Below are 20,178 nucleotides of genomic sequence, written 5' to 3' on the forward strand. Positions count from 1 at the left end.
TGCGTGTATACCAGCACCTCTGATCCCCTCCTACTGCAAGTGCCATAGAAGAGGACAGAGCTATCCATGGTAGCCTGCTATGCCCAGAGGTGTAATCCCCATATTTCCTGACTCGATACAAATACGCGATGACCTGAAATGCAGCATCTAGCTGTAAAGGGGGTGACCCAAACTCAGCCTGAATGATCTAGTGAGGAGCGGATGGCTTACCACCACGAATCATCTGTGATAACATGAGAACCTCTAGCCACTCCACACGGGCCCACTCTTTGTCCGACAAGTCTGGCCCAAATCATGGGCTACCGTACATCCCCGTTGGGCGAACCAAGGAGTCAAAAAGCAACCCCTTGGTACGTGGATCTTGAAAGTGCGAGCGGAAGCACTGCCTCTCTAGTCTGGCCAATGAAGCATACCCTCTGCTCAAGCGTGCCTGCACCGCGGGTCTCATAGTGAAGATGGGTCTAGAAAAGATAACCAAAAGATAAATGTATGATGAAACCATCTCAATAGGTGACCCACCAAATGTGAACTGCTCCTAGCGCATGATGGCTCGAGATGTATTGAAGATCATCACCTTGGTTTAACCCAGGTTGACCTTCAAATCGCGAGACTCACAAAAGGACTGTAGTGCATCAAGGTGTCTCTGGAGCCCCTCTGCTGAGGAAGACAAGAGAGCCACGTCATCTCCGTAGAGCAATATCCGGATCAGCATGCCCGCAAGAGAGCAATCTACCCCCCCTATGTCTGCATCAGTGTCTCAAGCTCGTCAATGTAGAGGCCAAACAAGGTAAGCGATAAAGGACACCCTTGTTTGACCCCGATAGTGCTCATGATCACGTCTGTCCACCCAAATCCTACCCGGTGCCTGAAACTCTCTCGTAAAGTGCCATGACAGCCCAAATGATCTCTTGGTCATAACCCAAGTCATGTAGGCGCTGTATGAGTCGGGCTTGCGGAACCGTGTCAAATGCCTTGCAGAAATCCACAAAGCAACAATAACAAGGTTCCATGATCACGCCGAGATCCGACCTGTCCTGCTGCTCTATGTCCTCGACACTCTGCAAATCTGCTAACCTCGGTATCAAGTACTCATGCATAAACCTTGGACATGACATGTCCAATCATAATGGTCCTGTAGTTCTCCGAGCTCATAGGATCCCTTGCCTTGTGGATGGGTGAGATAATGTTAATGGTCCAGGTTCGTGGAAACTGCAAACAAACAGCTTCATTAAAGAGCTTTGCTAAGATGGGGGCAAGGAGGTTAATCCCATATGCAATGAACTCAGTGCATAGCCCCTCCTGATCCTTCGCTCGGCCATTATGAAGTTTCATTACGGCATCCTTTACCCCTCCTCTAGTGAAGAGGGTGCAGGATGTGGGGCGGGGCATGTGTGAGAGGTTTGGGACTGGCTGATTTGGGATGTCATAAAGTGTGCGTGCATAATCAAACCAGGTCTGAGTGTCGGTGAGGAGTGAGGGGGACCGTCCTTCTAGAAATCTCCACCAGAAGTCCTTAGAGTTGTTACTAAACAAAATGTTCAGTAGATCCTCCTCGTTCCGACGAACGAAGTCTAGTTTCTTCCCCGGTACCAATCTACGGTACTCGCGTAGCATATCTGGTACGCTCAAAAGACTGTTTTTGGTTTCAAATCTGAGCTGACGGTGTAAAGCCTTACACTCATCATCATACCAGCTCGTCAAAGTACGGTCCCAAGGGGTGGTGGGCGGGTGGAGCAAGTGGTGTAGGGGAAAGCGTGAAGAGCAGCCTCGTGTAGTGAGCGGGTGACCAGGGCAGCACGATCCTCTAAAAGGGGTATGAAGTCAATATAAGCGAGAAGTATGTACAAACGGCCAGAGTAAGTAGATGAGTGATCCCGGTCAAAGCGTATATCGTGGTAGGTGGAGTAAGAACTCAATGGGGTGGAAGGTGCTATGCGAAGGGGGGTGGAGATGCTAAAGAAAAGATAGATATGATCAGCCCCTAGAGGGAGAGGTGCTAAAGTGAAGTCCGTGATACGAGATGTGAAGGCAGGGGATCCCATGATGTAATCAACAATGCTGGAGCCTCCCTGATGTGGAAAGCACGTGAAACCATCTGAAGCGGGCCATTTGTCAAGACCATTATAGATAATGAGATCATGTATCCTGCTGAGGTCTAATAGGCCCTGCCCATTAGATGTGAATATACCTCGTCTGTCAGCCGAAATCCGTAGCATACCTGCCTCCTCAAGGTCAATGTTTGGCAGTAGAGTGGAATCATTCCTGAAGTCAAGGAGTGGTACCTGACGGGCGCTTGTCCTCGCGTTGAAGTCCCCCACTAGGAGGACTTCTCCGCGGCTAGAGAAGTCAACAATGGACTAATAAAGAGCAGCAAATGGGGATGTCTCATCCTCACCTCGGATATCTTTGGCAAAGTGGGAGGTCTTAGGGGGGAAGTAGCAAATTGCAACAAACAGATCCTAGCTGTGCATGTGTCGAATACGGATCCAAAGAAACCTGAAATGTGCATCTCTCTGCTCTACTAAAATGGTCCCCAAAAGTATGGATTCGAAAAGGACTGCAACTCCACCTGAACCTCAAACTCCCTCTGTATCCCTCGTCTCATCTTTGTAGGCAGACTCCCATGTATATTCGCTGACTAGTGGAAGTGGGCGCTCTGGACTCTGATGTGTCTCTGTATAAAAGACTATGTCGTGACCTGTATAGGATTCCGAGAGCTACAAGTGGATTGGGATTTCTTAGATGGCACCGTTCACCACTTTGGATTTTTCTGATGCTAGGATTAGAAGTATTTCCTCCCTGTATAAATCAGCCCATAGCCAGGTACTTATCAAAGGATTGAGGGGAGAGAGATTTCAGATTTCCAGATCAGTCCGTCAGGGGTGCCCTCTCGTCCCGTTTCTCTTTCTCTTGGTGGCTGAACCTATGAGCATTTTTCTCAGATAGTAAGCTGGTATATTTGGGAGGAAGCTTCCCCTAAGGCCTAATGAGGAACTCATAGATTATGAGTTGGCAAATATGATACTCCTGTTTTTTTTAATACCTCTCCTCAAACGCTTGTCCTTTCAGGGAAACCTTGGATTTGTTTTGTATTGCAGCTGGTACTCACATTAATTGGAACAAATCCAATGGTTTTTGGATCAGTAATGAAGCCACTTCTGATTTGGGGGCTGATTTTGGTTTTACTTGGATTCAAAGGGGGGTTCCGATCAGATATCTTGGATGTTAGGTCGGTATGAGTATCTCTTCTTCACATCAGTTTGCTCCCATGTTGGAGAGCCCAATCGGCAACATAGAATCTATCAATATGTGCATGAATGGGCATCTAAGGTCTCATGTTCGACCATGAAAACTGGAGAGACCCTGACAGAGTGTGAAAAGCATCATCCAACTAAACATCTATGCCATAAAATGAAACAAGAAGGCATCCCAAGTCGCTCTCTCCGAGGAATGAATACCTCCTTCTCTACCAACTCTTGCATGTTGAAGCCACCCCCTATAACCCAAGAACCGCAATGGGAGTCCAAGAAAGAAGCTCCTTCCAAAGGACACCGTCCCCTCGGTTGTTAGGGGTGTAATAATACCATGACCAACCACTAGATGAAGAACAGAATCTGAAACTGTAATGCATGTCCCTCCCCTAATACCAAGGGCAGGTGACCAAAATGTGTGACCTCAGATCAATTTACCTGTCTTGGAACAATCTTTGACATGCAGCTTCTGTTCTTGAAGGAAAAGAATATCAACAGAGCCCCCTGTGACAACTGTATGTTCCAACTAACAATCCTCATCGACGAGAGAAATAATCCCTTCAATGAGCGAAGACCTGCTCCTCGAAGAGCGAGGGAGAGAAGACAGTGGAGGAAAATCCACGAGTGAAAAACCCCTTCCACCTGAAAAAGGAGAGACCCTGAGATCAAAATGGATGCCAACCACTGCGTCACCAAAGATGGAGGAGACAAAGTCCTCATCCGGAATATCTGCAAGATCCGCCAAGGCCGAAAAGAAATTCTTGAAGTTCAGGCCTGATGATGGGGTATATAATGCCTGCAATCGAGACTGGAGAGAAAGTAGGTGCCACGCCCTTCCCTTTATCTAGAAGGGAAGAAGCGGATGAGGGGAAAAGCATGCTCATGAGAGCCTTGATCTCGAAGATCTACAATAAGGGTAGGTGAGGGGCTGCAAACAGAGCTGCATCTGAAGCTGCAATTGGGGCAACAACTGGAGCAGGAACCTGAGGTGAGCAAGAGGAAGCCTCACGTACCACCTGAGGGACTGAAGATTGGGCAACCTCTTAAGTGCTAGTCACTGGAGTAGTAGCAAGGGAGGTCCCAACGTGAGCTGTAGAAGAAGGCTCATCAATGGGGCCACCCACCAGGACGAGAATGTCTGTCGTCTGCAAAGGAGTGGTCTTCAGAACAAAGGTCTTCTAATCTAGCAATGGTGGTGGTCGCGCAGAGCCCATCGAAGGATCACAGGTGGCGGAGGTGCTGGTCGTGTAGAGCGTGAGGTCGATGCCGAAGGAGCACTCTATTGAGAATTTGTACTAACACCCTAGGGAAGCTTCTAACAAAGTGTCCATAGGTCCTACAGATCCTGCGTTGATCCTGTCTGCCCGCAATTTTGACTCTTTGTCAAAGAAAGGAACCATCCGGGCACTGAAGCATAATATAATATGTTAGGGTCGTTGACAATGGCCCTAACTCTAGGTACCCCATCTAATTTTATTGCCTTTGCTACAGTCGAAGACAATCCAAGGATGGGGGGATCTCACTGACCACCTTGAAATGCTCACCCATGAGGCCAAGGAGCCGATGATAAACCTGAGGAAGCCCGGGGAATCTGATGAAGAGGGATGTGCCAAGCTTATCCGCTTCAACTGGGTCAAAGCCCAAAGTGAAGGGAGCCAAAAATATCTTTTTGTGGCCCAATTGCAAAAATCCCTTTCTGAGCAAAAGACTCACAATCAGCGTGGTAGAGCTCTCTCGAGCTCTACGTCTTTCTTGAGCTATTGCAACTCGTCTTGTGAGAAGGTAACTGTTCTCGTGGCCAGTGGGAATGATGATCGGCCAATCAAGGAAGGAAAGGCTGATTCAAACACTTGGAAGCTTCGTCTGAGAGATCCTTGCTGCATGGGAAGACTAAAATGAGAGGAAAGGTTCCTACTTTTTGGAGGAGGAGGAGGAGACGAGGAGGAGACGAGAGGAGGTGGAGAGGAGGAGGAGAGGAGAGGTGGAGGAGGGGAGAAGAGAAGGAGAAGGTGGAAGAGGAGGAGAGGTGGAGGAGGGGAGGAGAAAAGATGGAGAAGGTGGAAATAGGGGGTGGGGCTGGGCCAGCTGCTGCAGTGAACAGCTGAGGAGGAGGGGAGGAGCTGGCTGCGAGAGGAGGCAGCCAGGGGAGGGAGGAGCACAGGCTGCATCACGGGGCAGAGGCTGTAGCGGGGAAGGTAGTGAAACCAGAACCAAACCCTATTGTGTTACTAGCTTTTTCCAACCAACTCAGAGGCTCTGGGGAGACTGGATACCCAAAACTACAGCAAGAAAACACCTCCTGGATGAAATTGCAATTCACAAATAGCCTCTAAAACAAATCACAATTGACAGAGGGTCTCTTGGAAGCGATTTGTGGGCACTTTAGGCTGGAACTTCAAATCGCAAAAGGGAAAGGAGGCTGGAACAGAAATCGCAGCAACTAGGCAGCCCACGGATGGCCTAGAGAACAAATCGCTTCACCCAAAGCAAGGAGCCTGACGCTGGAAAATATGTACTCTCCTTGGAAAACGTGCTGGGACTGTGGGAATCAAATCGTAATCAAGATAGAGTGCTGGGAGAGAAGGTTAAGGAGCAATACATGGCACTAGGGCCTAAAAATAATGGCTGGACCCCCCCGAAGTTCTTTATTGCAATAGAATAAGGCTTTGTACAACTGGCTCTCACAAGAGCATGAACTGAGTACAATCTTTGTCTGTGATCTAGAGCCCTGAGGCTCTTCTTTTATAGACTTAGCCTCCAACCCAAAAGCAAGAGCTTTCTTATAAGTTGGGGCTAGCTTTTAGCTTTTCCTAAGCCTAAATTAGGCATACTTTTCTCAGAAAGCTCAGCTTTCCCTAAAATCAGCTTTAGGAGGCTTTTATTAAAAAGTGCGCTGGATTTTCTTGCTGATTTTGACTTGTGGGTCATCCAACAAGTAGGCACCCACATTATTGGTGCTTTTTTCTTTGTGCACTTTTCCCTTAATTCTAGGGCCTTTCTGCACTCCTCTTGGTCCTACATAATACCACAAACAAATACTAACACTTTAACCCATTAGATGTTAGTCTAATGCATGCATTCTAGTTCTTGGACTATTTCTAGGCCCTTGTGGGTGTCCCCACAATTCTCTTTTTACCAATGCAAGGCAAAAGTAAAAACAATAAAACTTATTCTTGGTTAACCAACTTCACCATTCTTTGACCGGAGTCAATTCTAATAAAGATTACTCTTTATTTTCTTAGGAGAAGTCCCAAATGGTGACATCCCCTCGGGTTCTAAAAAACAATTGTCCTCAACTGAAAAGCATCTTGATATAATTGTAGAGCTTGAGGATACTCTGAGAAGAATTCTTCATCTACCCACTTGGCATCAAGTGCCGAATAATTCTTAAAATTGACAAGGTATCTTTGGATAACCTTGCCTTTGGGTCCTTTCTTCTCTGTATGATACACAATTTGTTCTGGTTGGAGGATCTCCTCCATCTCTTTCATCTCAGGTTGCTCTTCTTGAATTGGTTTTGTGGGTTCTGGTCCTTGATACTTCTTTAGAAGACTCACATAAAAAGCATTGTGAATCTTCCAAGTCTCAGGCAGCTCTAGTCGAAAAGCAACTTCATTTATGGGCTCACTAACTTTGAATGGTCCATAATACCTAGGAGACAACTTTGGGTATAATTTCTCTTTTCCTTTCATCTTTCTCAACTGTGCTTTTTCAAACTTTAGTAACACCCAGTCTGCTTGAAAATTCACCTTCCTCGAGTGCTTGTCTCCAGCCTTCTTTTGCTTTTGTTGAGATCTTTCAATTGCTGTCCAAACTTGAGTGAAAGTTGTATCTAGGTCTCGGGCATACTGGTTGGCTGCAAATATCTCGTCCTTTGTTCTAAGGATAGGTGGCAGAATCACCTTTCCATAAATAACTTCGAATGGGGCTTTTCCTGTGGAGCTATGAATAGTGTTATTGTATGTAAATTCCACAAGAGAAAGATACTTTTCCCATTCGACCTTCTACTCGGATGCATAACACTTGAGAAGATCCAATACTGTGGAAGTGGCATTCTCACCTTGCCCGTCTGACTGAGGATGAAAAGAAGATGAAAAGTCCAACTTCGTCCCCATGTTATCAAATAATGCTCTCCAGAATAAACTAGTCATCCTGGTGTCTCGATCACTAACAATCGACTTAGGCATCCCATGGTGCTTGAAGATCTGTGGCAAAAACAATCTGGCCATATGGTCTGCCTTAATAGTTTTTCTTACTGGAATGAAATGGGGCTGCTTGCTGAACCTGTCAATGATGGTCCATATCCCATCATTCCCGTATCTAGATCTAGGAAGATCAAAGATGAAATCCATCGCAATACTTTCCCATGGTCCTTGCGGTGTTGGCAGCGGCATGAGAAGTTCTGGGGTCTTGTGCATGTCATACTTTACCTTTTGGCACGTAAGACATTCAGTTTCAAACTTGTGAATGTCTCTCCGCATCCCTAGCCAAAAGAAATATCTCTCAATGGCCTATGTAGTAGACAAAATACCCTCGATCCCCCAAAAAAGGAGGAGCATGACATTCTTCCAAAACTTTGGCTCACATGTCTTGAGTCACACAAAGATGATCATCTTTCGTGAGAAGTCCGTCTTTCACTGTATACTGGCGGCATGATACTCCCTGCTGAATGTTCCTCATGGTATCTCCGAAATATAGATCCTGTAAATGAAGCTCTTTCGTGGCCTGCAATCCCGGTAATATGCAATGGTGACATTATTCACCTTAGGCCTTCTAGACAAAGAATCCGCAACTCTGTTCCGAGCTCATGAAGTATAGACAATGTGAAAATGAAACATGGACAGAAAATTTGCCCACTTCATCTACTTTTCAGAGATCTTGGTCTGAGTCAAGAAATACTTGAGGCTCTAGTGGTTGGTCTTGACTATAAAGTCAAATAATGCTTCCAAATAGTTAAAGCATGAATAACTACTAGCGTCTCTTTCTCATAAACACCCAAATACATCTCGGCACCACGCAGCCTCCTGCTTTCGTAAGCTATAACCCGACCTTCTTGATGGAGGGCAGCTCCCACATACTCTCCACATGCATCGCAGTCCACATCAAACTGTTTTTGTAAATCTGGAACAACAAGAATAGGCTCGATCGTTAGCTTTTCTTTGAGAGCATTAAAAGCTGTCCTTTGTCTTTCTCCCCACCTGAAAACTCCATTTTTCTTGGTCAAGTCATGTAAGGGGGCTGGCGATATCAGCAAAGTGTCTGATGAAGCGTCGGTAATAAGAACAAAGCGCAAGAAAGCTGTGCACTTCATGTACTGAGGTGAGCTCTAGCCATTCCTGTATAGCTTTTATCTTGGCTGGATCCATCTGAATCCCTTCCTTGGAAATAATGTGTCCAAGATAATGAATCTCATCAAGAAAGAATTCGCTCTTTTTGGCATTAATAAAAAGCTTATGATTTCTGAGTTCTTGAAACACCATAGCCAATTGCTCTTTGTGCTCTTCTTCTGTCTTAAAAAAAACCAAAAGATCATCAAAGAAAGTACCTGTAAAGTGCCTATAAGATCTGAAAATTCTGTCCATCGTACAATTGAAAGTGCCTAGTGCATTAAGCCCAAAAGGCATCACCAAAAACTCTTTAAGTCCAAAAGTGGTCCCAAAACTTATCTTATGGACATCTTGTGGATGGATCCTTATCTGATGATATCCGCTTTTTGAATCGATACAGCTAAAAATTGTGGCCCCTTTCAGTCTGTCCAAAATATCATCTATGTGAGGGATTGGAAACCTATTTTTAACTATCATTTTATTAAGATCTCTATAATCCAAACACATACGATAAGAGTCATCCTTCTTTTGAATAAGAGCATTGGTGAACAAAAGGGTGAGGAACTCCGCCTGATAAGTCCTTTGGAGAGCAAATCTTGTACCTGTGCCATAATTTCTTCGGTCTGGGCTGCACTCGCACGATAAGGCGGCCGATTCGGGGGCTTACTTCCTCGAAGGAGCTCTACAACATGATCTTCACGCCGTTCTGGAGGAAGCTCTCCTAGTAGAGAGTCTAAAAAACAATCTTGGAAAGATTCTAGGAACTGAAATTTTTCTTTTTCTAAAGGACTTATTTCCACTTGGGGTTCACCCTCTTTCTCAACAAAGACCATATACGCAGAAATTGCAAATTTTATTGATTTAGCAATGGAAATATTTGATACAACTGGAATGGCCTTGCCTTTTCCCTTGGCCAAAATCTTGTGTTGCTTATTCCGATGCACAAAACTAAGAGTTCTTGCTTTAGAATCAACAACTACCTCCTTTCTATGGAACCACGGCATACCCAAAATAGCATCATATTACTTGAGAGGTGAAACATAAAACTCTTCGTGATCCACATAGTCTTGTACATGAATTATGAGCTTTCCAATCAAAGGTGTGACTTTGATAGGATCCCCTTTAAAAACATGTTCTGCATCCAAAGATAATCCCAATTCTTTCATCTTAATTCCTAGCCTCAAAGCTAGATCTTTTGAGATGAAATTATCGGTAGCTCCTGGATCAAAAAGAATTAAAGCATTTTGATCTCTTACTTTACCCCATGTGAGGCAAAGCTCTCGGTTTCCTGGTTCTGTGGTTCTGCTCAACATATCGGCGACTCCTCCCGCCACAGGCTTTGGCAGTTCTCTTGGAGTTTTCTGCTCCCTTGGACCCGCAGGCCTTTCGGGGCACTGGGCAGCCATGTGCCCTTCCTTTTAACAATGGAAACACTTACCCTCCTTTTGGAAGGCCTTAATCTGTTCTGGAGTAAAATTTGACTTTCCTTTGAAGAGCTTGCATGGGCACCTCGGCTTCTCAGGCTGAAATCTCTTTGAACCTTGGGTTGGTGCCACAGCCCTCTTGCTAGTATCCACACCCTTCCCTTTTTCTACCATAGTTTGAAGGAGGTCTTCCCTTAACAGTTGAACCATGAAAGCTGAATGCACCAAATCTCGGAGCTTCATCTTCTTTGGATCTAGTATCCACACCCTTCCCTTTTTCTGCCATAGTTTGAAGGAGGTCTTCCCTTCACAGTTGAACCATGAAAGCTGAATGCACCAAATCTCGGAGCTTCATCTTCTTTGGATCAATGTTATTTGAGTTTGTATGTTGGGAGGCAATCCGGCTCGATACTTTCGAAGCTGCTTCTTTTTTGAAATTTTTTTGAAGGGCGTGATCTGAAGATAAGCTGTCCAAAACTTTTGATTATATGTCTCGAGGCTGTCATGCACACGCTTTCCCAGGCTGTATGAACATCATCAAAGAAATTCTTGGGCAAAAATTGCTCATAAAACTGTTTCTTAAAGTCTTTCCATGTCTTTGGAGCCTTTTCTGCAACTAGAAGAGCGCCCCACCAAGCACTGGCACTATTTGTCAAATGAAGACTTACAATCTTTAACTTGGACTTCTCGCGACAGTGCCCCATTTTGAAAGCTGACGAACGAACTGCAAATCGTTTTCAGTGGCTCCATACTTTCCATTAAAAGTAGTGATCTTGACCGACTTACCACCTTCCTTGAAGTCTCTGCTTCGAGATCTCGATCTCCTTCTTCAATACTTATGACGAGGGCGTCCTCAGGGTACAGAAGAAGAACAAGAAAATGATGGGCTTGAACTGGGAGATCTCCTTCCATGCTTTCGGCTTCGTCTCCCGTGAGGCTTCGAACTCCTCCCTCTTTTTCCTGAAGTATGCGCTTTTGGTGCAATGCAGGACTACAAGAACACTTCCTTAAAGTATGTGAATGCTTAGAAAGGTCTTTCGATGGAGAAGTGAGAGAAAGCTCTTGATCTCCCTTTTCTTTCAGTGACGTCGAAACTTTCTTGGTCATCATCTCCTTGAATAGATGCTGAAATCGAGGCTTTCGCTTTCACAAATCCTTCGCTAAGGTCATCTTTAGATCCCTTAGAATGCTTCTTATTGGGTCATATAGTGGCTAACTGGGCCTCTTGGTAGCTGAACTCCCTTGCTCCGTAACCATGATGTGGGAGATGGAAAATTGATCCCACTTAATCAACTTGATTGGACCTAAAGCAATCAACTGCAAAGCCCCTACTCCTTTCAATGATGTAAACGCTTACCGTTGAAGACAGGATGCACGATAAAGTATGGGTGGGTGTGGCTCTTAGTTGTATGGTTCAACTACTAGTCCGGGGTATGGGCCAAAAATTGAAAACAGCATATTTCGTCTATTATCCCACGCAACTATCATGTGCCTGCAAGCTCGTTGTGTACCGTGCTCCTAACGGAGGTCTTTACCAAGGTCTCTTCCAAGTAGAGTCTTTGGACCGTTGCTACCAAGAAAAGTAGCAAAACCGCGCTCTGATACCACTAAAGCCGGAACCAACCTTATAAACAGCCTTTAACCCTCATTTACAGCAACTTAGAGGCTCTGGGGAGACTGGATACCCAAACTACAGCAAGAAAACACCTCTTGGATGAAATTCCAATTAACAAATAGCCTCTAAAACAAATCACAATGGACACAGGGTCTCCTGGAAGCGATTCGTGGGCACCTTAGGCACAAATCCAGGCTGGAACTTCAAATCACAACAAGGAAGGGAGGCTGGAACAGAAATCGCAGCAACTAGGCAGCCCACAAATGGCTTGGAGAACAAATCGCTTCACCCAAAGCAATGAGCTTGGCGCTGGAAAATATGTACTATCCTTGGAAAACATGTTGGGACTATGGGAATCAAATCGTCATCAAGATAGAGTGCTGGGAGAGAAGGGTAAGGAGCAATACACGGCACTAGGGCCTAAAAGTAAGGGCTGGACCCCCCCAAAGGTCTTTATTGCAATAGAATAAGGCTTTGTACAACTGGCTCTCACAAGAGCATGAACTTAGTACAATCCCTGTCTGTGATCTAGAACCCTGAGGCTCTTCATTTATAGACTTAGCATCCAACCCGAAAGCAAGAGCTTTCTAATAAGCTGGGGCTAGCTTTTAGTTTTTTCCTAAGCCTAAATTAGGCATACTTTTCTCAGAAAGCTCAGCTTTCCCTAAAATCAGCTTTAGGAGGCTTTTATTAAATTTTATTGGTCCTCCATAAAGTAGGCGCCCACATTATTGGTGCCTTTCACTTTGTGCACTTTTTCCTTAATTCTAGGGCCTTTTTGCACTCCTCTTGGTCCTACAAAATACCACAAACAAATACCAACACTTTAACCGACTAGAGGTTAGTCTAATGCATGCATTCTAGTTCTTGGACTATTTCTAGTCCCTTGTGGGTGTCCCTACAGTTCTCTTTTTCCCAATGCAAGGCGAAAGTAAAAACAATAAAACTTATTCTTAGGTAACCAACTTCACCATTCTTTGACCGGAGTGAATTCTAATAAAGATTTCTCTTTATTTTCTTAGAAGAAGTCCCAAATGGTGACAGGTAGAGGCTGCAATGGGGGTGCAGTGGGGGAGAGAAGAGACTAGGGGCGGGGAGAGCAGGCCCGTGGGTGGGCAGGAGAGCCCACAGGTGGGAGAATAGCAGCCCATGGCTGGACTACAGCTGCCCACACAGTGGGAGAGGGGTAGACAAGAAGGAGGCAGGCTAGGCGGAGTAGGGAAAGAAAGAAAGAAAGAAAGTGTATTATTGTCCACTAAAGGCCAAAATGGGCCCATGGGACATCAAGAACTCTGCATACAAGATAGCACAAAATCAACGTGCCACAAAGAAGAGGCATCGTCGAATATCATCTAAGTGCTACGCAATACAATGCAAGTGAAAGTACATACTGTCAAATCTGAGCCTAAAAACAAAGTAAACTAGATGCAAGGAAACCGCCCCTGGGTGCAAAATGGGGGGATGAGTACAATATGGCAATGCAAAGATACGAGTCCAGGTGTCACGGAGTCTGAGAACCAAAATAATACTGGAAATCCTATCCATCGACTCTGCCTCCTGCTATGAGAGTACAAATCTGAGCAAAGGTGAGGTGAGCGGCTGGTGGGGCGAGATCTCCATGAGTAAGTCTCCTCCGAAAAGCTGCCATCATCCTGGATCGTCTGGAGATGAAGCGACGAGTACGTCCCCTATGTAACAAGATCCTGCGGCGTCTACAAACCATCTCATATGTACATCCACAGGGTGGAGGCATGTGTCCTGTGTGAGCTCTAACCTCCTCGTGCTCCTCCTGGTCTCTGTCCTCTGGTATAGCGTGTGCCTGAGCTCTATCAGGCTGGGCTCTATCACGCTCCGGTCTGCGCTGATGGTCTCTGAGGTAGTCTCGTTGAAGCATAGTGGCCTCCCTAACATAAAGAGCTAGGCAATGCTGATCCTCGTAGTCCATCACTCGTGAGAGAGGTCCAAAGCCATCCGTGAAGAGACAGTGGAATCTACCTCTGAGCTCATAATATAGCGGGCATCTGCAAATGAAGTGCTCCTCTGACTCCACCTCTCCCATGGTGCAACAAGGGCAGATCCTGGTCTCTCGACCTGGTCGCCGTCCATCCTCCATGCATCGCATCCTACCAACCTCTATCTCGAGCTGATGTGAAGAGACTCTAAGCTGGCCAAGGGCAATCCTCAGTGAGTGGGACATGTGGATACCTGTATAGCCTGATGGAATGACAAATCCATCCTCTGAGATCCGAAGGAAGTGGTCACGATATGTGGCCATCTTCGTCGGAAGCTGCGTGGGATAAATCCAAGTGCGATACGTATGAAGCTGCAGCAAGTCTGCTCTCGTGACCTGGCTAAGCTCGTGGCGAGTCAACTCAAGATGAGGGGCATCTATGCTGTATCGGAAGGGAGGCAGTCTATCCATGTCTAGTCCAAGAGATGTGAGCCACCTAGTGAGTCTGAAGTACCAGCAGTATCGGGCCCCAGATCGTGCCAACTCCATAGAAGATGCAAGTGCTAACCATGGCAACCGAGCTCTGCCTGCTGCTGAGTCTCCAAACTCCCTAACCCTATGCAAATACATGACCGACTGAAACGCTGCATCCAATGCAAGGGAAGTAGCTCCAAACTCTGCTAGCATGATCTCGTGCGGAACTGTAGCCTTGGCCCTAATGAGCCGACAGAACATGATGATCTGTAACCTCTCTACTCATCTCCAATCTACAGCGCCGAGGTCTCCTGCCTAGAAAGGAGCTGCATACATCGCAGCTGGTCTCACCAATGTATCAAAAAGCAAGGATTTCGTATCGGGATGCTGAAAGTGGGACTGAAAACACTGACGCTCAAGATGAGCCAACGAAGCATACCCTTTACTAATCCTATCTCGTGCTGCATATGTCATGGTGAAAACCGGTCCCCTGAAAACTGCCCCCAAATAAGTGTACTCTCTAACAAGCTCAATGGGCTGTCCGTCATATGTGAAGCAAAACTCATCCGTGCTATAAATACGATCAGAGGTGTTGAAAACCATAACCTTGGTCTTGCCAAGGTTTACGGTCAACCCCCTGTCCTGGCAAAACCTGTGGAGTGCCTCAATATGTGCCTGGAGGCCCTGAGCAGTAGAGGAAATGAGAACCACATCGTCCGCATACAGGAGGATAGGAATGGAGGATCCTGAGAGAGTAGAGCCCACACCGCCTGTCATCTGTATAAACATCTCTAGCTCATCAATATATAATCCAAAGAGAGTAGGAGAGAGCGGGCAACCCTGCTTCACCCCAATCATGCTGCATACCTCCTCTGAGAGCCCCTCACGTGTCCGAACCCGACCAGTGACCCTCTCATACAAAGCCATGATAGCCCACTGTATCTCTCCACTGAAGCCCATCTGGCGAATCCTCTGAAACAATCTGAATCGCGGAATTGTGTCAAATGCCTTCCTGAAGTCCATGAAGCAACAATAAAGCTGTTGCCTTCGTGACTTCGCCTCCTCTACCAGTGCCCTGAGTGTGAGGATGTGGTCAAGTGTCGAATGATCCTTGCGAAATCCAGCCTGCCCTCTGGCTCTGAGTCCTGTCATCTCGGCATGGTCATTTATACAGCTTTCCAAAACTGATGCATAGATCTTGGCCATAACGTGGCCAATCATGATGGTCCTGTGATTCGACAGCTCCATAGGGTCCCCCGACTTGTGGATAGGTACTATGGTATTGCCTAACCAGGACTGTGGTAGGCCTGTACAAACAGACTCATTGAAGAGACGGGAAAGAACAAAATCTAAGGCATCAATCCCATGGATTACATACTCCGCTTGCAATCCATCATGATCCTTAGCTCTCCCGTTCTTCAATCGGTGGACTGCTGCACGGACACTCTCTGGTGTGAAGAGACTAGATGAAGCTGGCCTAGGGGAATGGGATAAATCGATGGCTGGCTGATCTGGAACATCGTATAGAGCTTAAGTGTATGCAGACCAGACACGTGGATCTGTGAGGGGGCTCTGAGACTTCGAGCGGAGGAATTTTCTCCAGAATTCCTTGGAGTCACAGCTGAAAAGCAAGCTTCTCAGCTCCTCCTCATTCCGGGCTAGAAATTGGCGTTTCTTGCGCCTAACCAACCACTTGTAGTCTCTCTTGGTTTCGGCAAGGAGGGGAGACTTCTCCTTGGTCTCAAGGTGAAGTTTCCTGCGGAGTTCCTTACACTCCTCGTCATACCAACCGTTGCAAGGAACAAGACCAACCGGTGGGGGACTAGACGAATGACATGTGGCAGGGAACGACATGTGAGCGGCAGAAACGAGTGAAGTATGTACAAGTTCCCACCGGTCCTACGTGGATGGTAGAGCATCTAATAGATGAGGACGGAGTAGGCGGCTGAGGTTCTGGCTATATACATCATCGAACTGGTGGTCGAAATGAACCTCGTAATAGGGTTGGCGGTCATGATAACGAGGGGGGGGTGGGTCATGGGAGACATTAGTCAAAGTAAAGTGGATGAGTGCATGGTCGGCAGAGGGCATGAAGGGACTAACAGTAAGGCTATGGATGGAAGGGACTAGAGTCGGGGGACCTATGATGTAGTCGATCACGCTAGTACCACGCCCAGAAGCAGAAGAGAATGTAGACATGGAAGACTGTGGCCACCTGGACAAGCCATTATAAATGACCATACTGTGTGAGGTGAGGAGCTCCAGTAACTGACGTCCCTGATCTGTGGGCTGTACTGTGCAGTCTGATGAAGTCCGACAGAGGCTATCATCGTGAAATGCTGGGAGTATGACCGGATCCTCCATGAAGTCATAAGTGAGGGCCTGTCTGTCTGAGGTCCTCGCGTTGAAGTCTCCTAAAAGGATGACTTCTCCGCGATGTGAAAAATCTGCAATGTCCGCTGAGAGATCCTCAAATATGGACTGGCCTGGTCCAGTGGAAGAATAGATCGACTGCGCCGGGGGGAAGTAGCAAACTGCAATAAAAAGATCTCGCTGAGGGGCTCTGCGGCAGATGCGTACCCACAAGAATCGGGCATGTGAATCCGCTCTCTCCACTGTGATGATCCGATCGAGATGCTCTCTGTACAAAATGGCCACTCCTCCAGATCCTCTCACTCCAAATGTTCGGGTGTGCTGCCTGAAGGCAGATCTCCATGTATACCCTGTCACTCGTAGCAAAGGTCTCTCTGGACTCTCGTGTGTCTCCGTGAAAAAGATGATATCTCTCCCAAAGAATGCCCCCCGTAGATTGCCTGGTTGTGCTGTAAAAGAACCATTGCAGTTCCATACAGCGATGCGTAGACTATCTGACGGGTGGTGTGTCCCATGGGCCCTGTCGCATCAAGCGGTCGTAGCGGGAGAGAGGAGGGGGAGGGGGGAGCTGAGAGGGGAGGGGGGTGCTGAGAGGAGAGGGAGGGCTGAGGGTAGAGGTAGGGGGGGCAGCAGGGAGCTCACGAGGAGGAGCAGCAGCCTCTCCTCATCAAAAATTTGACTACCATCTTGACAAAAAATTTTGAGAGGGCATTTTAAAGAAGGTTCAAGGAAATTCCATTTAGCATGTCACAAAATTGCTTCACAGTGATGGGTAAAATGAAATACCTTCACTTCGGATTTGCGTAGTGTCTTTATCATAAACCGATCATCACTGGAAAGATAAAATACACTGCCGCTTTTTCCTGGCGAAGAAATCTCTCTCAATGCATCATTCCCACATATAGACATCATATAATCTGCTGCATCGATTTTGAATATTTTCCGTAAATTACTGCAATTTAATGAAAAACATATGTAAGTGCAAAACAAGTATCATGTTCAATCACATTACATTTAGAGAAGATATTCAAAAGAATAATCTACTCATGTGCGAGCTTCTCTTTTCAAAGGAAGAGATTTTAATCCTTTAAAAAACAGAAATGCAACTAGCTTTAACCTCGCCGTACTCCAATCAAAAAGAGTACAAAATATTTCCTCTTCACTTCCTTCAAATGAGAAGCAGCTGCATAATTTATCATAGTCTTCATCAAAATTAAGTGTGTCAAAATCTAAAATCATCAATAATTCCTTGTTGACGAGTCACATTAGAGGGGATGGTAGCTTGATTGATTAGATCAGATGCATCAGCTGCATGGGTATCACAGACGCCCTCTGTTTGATGAGGACACTTTGGTCTTTAGTGTGCATTTTGGAGGTGATTAAGGTGTGGTTTTTGATGCGCAGCTGAGCCAATTAGAGTAGGGCACAATAATCCTCGAAGTAGTCTGCCGGCTCGACACTATGGCTCCCAAGGAAGAAGATGACGTCTGAAAATGTTCCTCTGCTGTTGTTAATTTGGTTGGAAGTTATGCTCTTAACTTTTTTTTTAAGCAAAAAATAGACTTCTATTAAGTAAGAAAGAAACTCGCTAGAGCAAGCTCTATGCGGAAATACAACATGCTAAGCATGTAATAAAAAACAACTCAGAGGAATGAGGTAGAAAGAAACCAAAGTTGAGGCTGAAAATGCCAACTCAACCCTCTAGAAGTCTCGGCAAAGAAGGGAGAGTCTCTCCAATCTCTAGGGAAAGTAACTCTCTTGGAGGAGGCTGCTCGAGATGATCCCTGCATGGTTGCCCAAATGGCCATCAGAGTGTGTACCGTATCTGTCCAAGTACTAGCCAAGATCTGAGAAGAGTGAACCTGAGAACCCTCCAAAGCCTCAGTGCATCTGGCTCTCCAAATGTGCCATGCTACAATGCTAGCTAAGACCTCCCATGGAGAGTCGACCGAGGAATGAGCAGCCCTGAAGAGAGTGGCCGGAACATGCTCTTAACTTTGACTTCAGTTCGTATCATATGTCCTTCCCCCCTTTTTGGTGTACCAGGGAAGAGATATAAAGTTGTAATCAATACTTTTATGATATAATATAAACACACCCTCATTTAAAAAGACAACTATGCAAAGGATCTTGCTTTCTTTGACTCCACAGTAAGTGATGCTAGAAAATTTCAAATTATTGCAAGAGGTCAGAGCTCACCTCTACCGTTTAGATTACCTTGGAGATTCAGAGGGAGGTTGTGGAAATTCCAAAAAGTCACTCCCTTCCGCTGCCTTTTTATTCATGGAGGATTTGTAGTGAATTGGTGGAGGGTTCTTCGGGAAGATCCTTAAAAATCGTCCGAGCCCAAAGAAGTAGGACCTCTTTCCCACCTAGACCACTACATATACTTGGGGCACCAAGAAGTACACCAAGCTCATCCAAATAGAAACATTCCACATAATTGGCTACCTATCGATCTCATCCTACAACATAGGGGGAAGCTCCTGCCTAGCTCTAACAATAACAACCATAAGAAATAAAGAAGCCATCCTGAGGTTTGCAAAAGATCCACCTAGTCCTATCCATCCAATCACTACCTGAAGAGAGGGAGTGCAAGACCCAATGCATCAAAGAAAGAAATTTTTCCAAGGCTCTGAACCCAGCATAAGTCCTCGAGAGTAGAGGTCGTAAACAAACGTCGATTGCCTTCGCTAAATTTTTGTAAGCGTTGCCCAAAATTGTGATCAGCCTCCATTGTTTTATCAAGTTCTTACACCCCCCCTTAGGGACAACATGAATGACTCCCTCAATAAGTGAAGCAGGCATAACACCCAAATTCCATATGTTTCTAATACCCTTGATGGGTTTCCTGATTCATATCAAGGCTTTGCTACTACATTGAGGTTGGTTGCAGGGGGTGATGCCAATCATTTCTCATTTGACCAACTAGTTGCTCTTCTTCTTCAGGAGGAGCAAAGTCGTGTGAATCGCAATGCTTCTATGGCTAGTGATCAAGCATTTGCTGCCCATCACTAACACAAAGTTAAAGGCAAGGTTTCAGCTGGAAAACCCTCTCATTCCCATGCTAATCATTCACATGGTGCCTCTTCTTCAGGAGATAACAAAAAGAAGAGGAGATGTAATTATTGCAAGAAACTTGGGCATGATATTTCTGAATGCAAGAAGCGCATAGCATCTGAAAAGAAGAAGAAAGAGTCTGGTCTTGCAGTATCTGGTTCTTCTAGTGCAGAAGATCGACATGAGTACGCTAATTTTGCACAGGACCAGCATTGGGCTTTCTTGGTTACATGTCAGTATAGTCCTGATGTTCATGATGCTTGTATGGCAGTTTCAGATGTTCGTGATGCCTGGTTCTTTGATAGTGGTGCTAGCAAGCACATCACTTCCTACAAGAAGTTATTCAGCTCATTGGAACTTCCATCTCAGGGGGGCAGTGTCACATGTGCCAATAATGCATCATATACCGGCATCATATACCGTGAAAGGTATTGGGCAAGTTGCTCTTACTTCTGTCTCTAGTGGTATTGTTACTCTAGAGCATGTGCTTTATGTTCCAAGCATTCGTAAAAACCTCATTTCTATTTTAGCCATTGCTACATGTGGCTTTCAGGTTCTTTTTTATGGTGTGAGGTGTGCAGTGTTTGATGCTACACATGCCTTTACCATGGTTTTGATTGGCACATTGTCTAGAGGTCTTTATAGACTTGATGCTTATACACTTGCCGATGCACATGCCTTTGCTCTTGATTCTACCATAGCA

General features: G+C 45.8%; 1 protein-coding gene across 3 annotated transcripts in view; it reads right to left on the reverse strand.

The window, feature by feature from the left end:
• LOC147905045 (phosphatidylinositol 4-phosphate 5-kinase 9-like) overlaps window positions 1-20,178 on the reverse strand; it is a 134,028-nt gene that overhangs the window by 95,858 nt on the left and 17,992 nt on the right. For all 3 annotated transcript variants that reach the window (XM_087389556.1, XM_087389563.1, XM_087389548.1), the window contains one exon: window positions 17,202-17,367. In XM_087389556.1, the coding sequence (XP_087245682.1) occupies window positions 17,202-17,367 (166 nt within the window). The remainder of the gene's footprint in view (window positions 1-17,201; window positions 17,368-20,178) is intronic.

This window comes from Dipteris shenzhenensis, chromosome 2 (genome assembly GCF_047967505.1).
Source record: "Dipteris shenzhenensis isolate YYH24624 ecotype China chromosome 2, Dip_SZ_1.0, whole genome shotgun sequence".
NCBI classification, from domain to species: Eukaryota; Viridiplantae; Streptophyta; class Polypodiopsida; order Gleicheniales; family Dipteridaceae; genus Dipteris; species Dipteris shenzhenensis.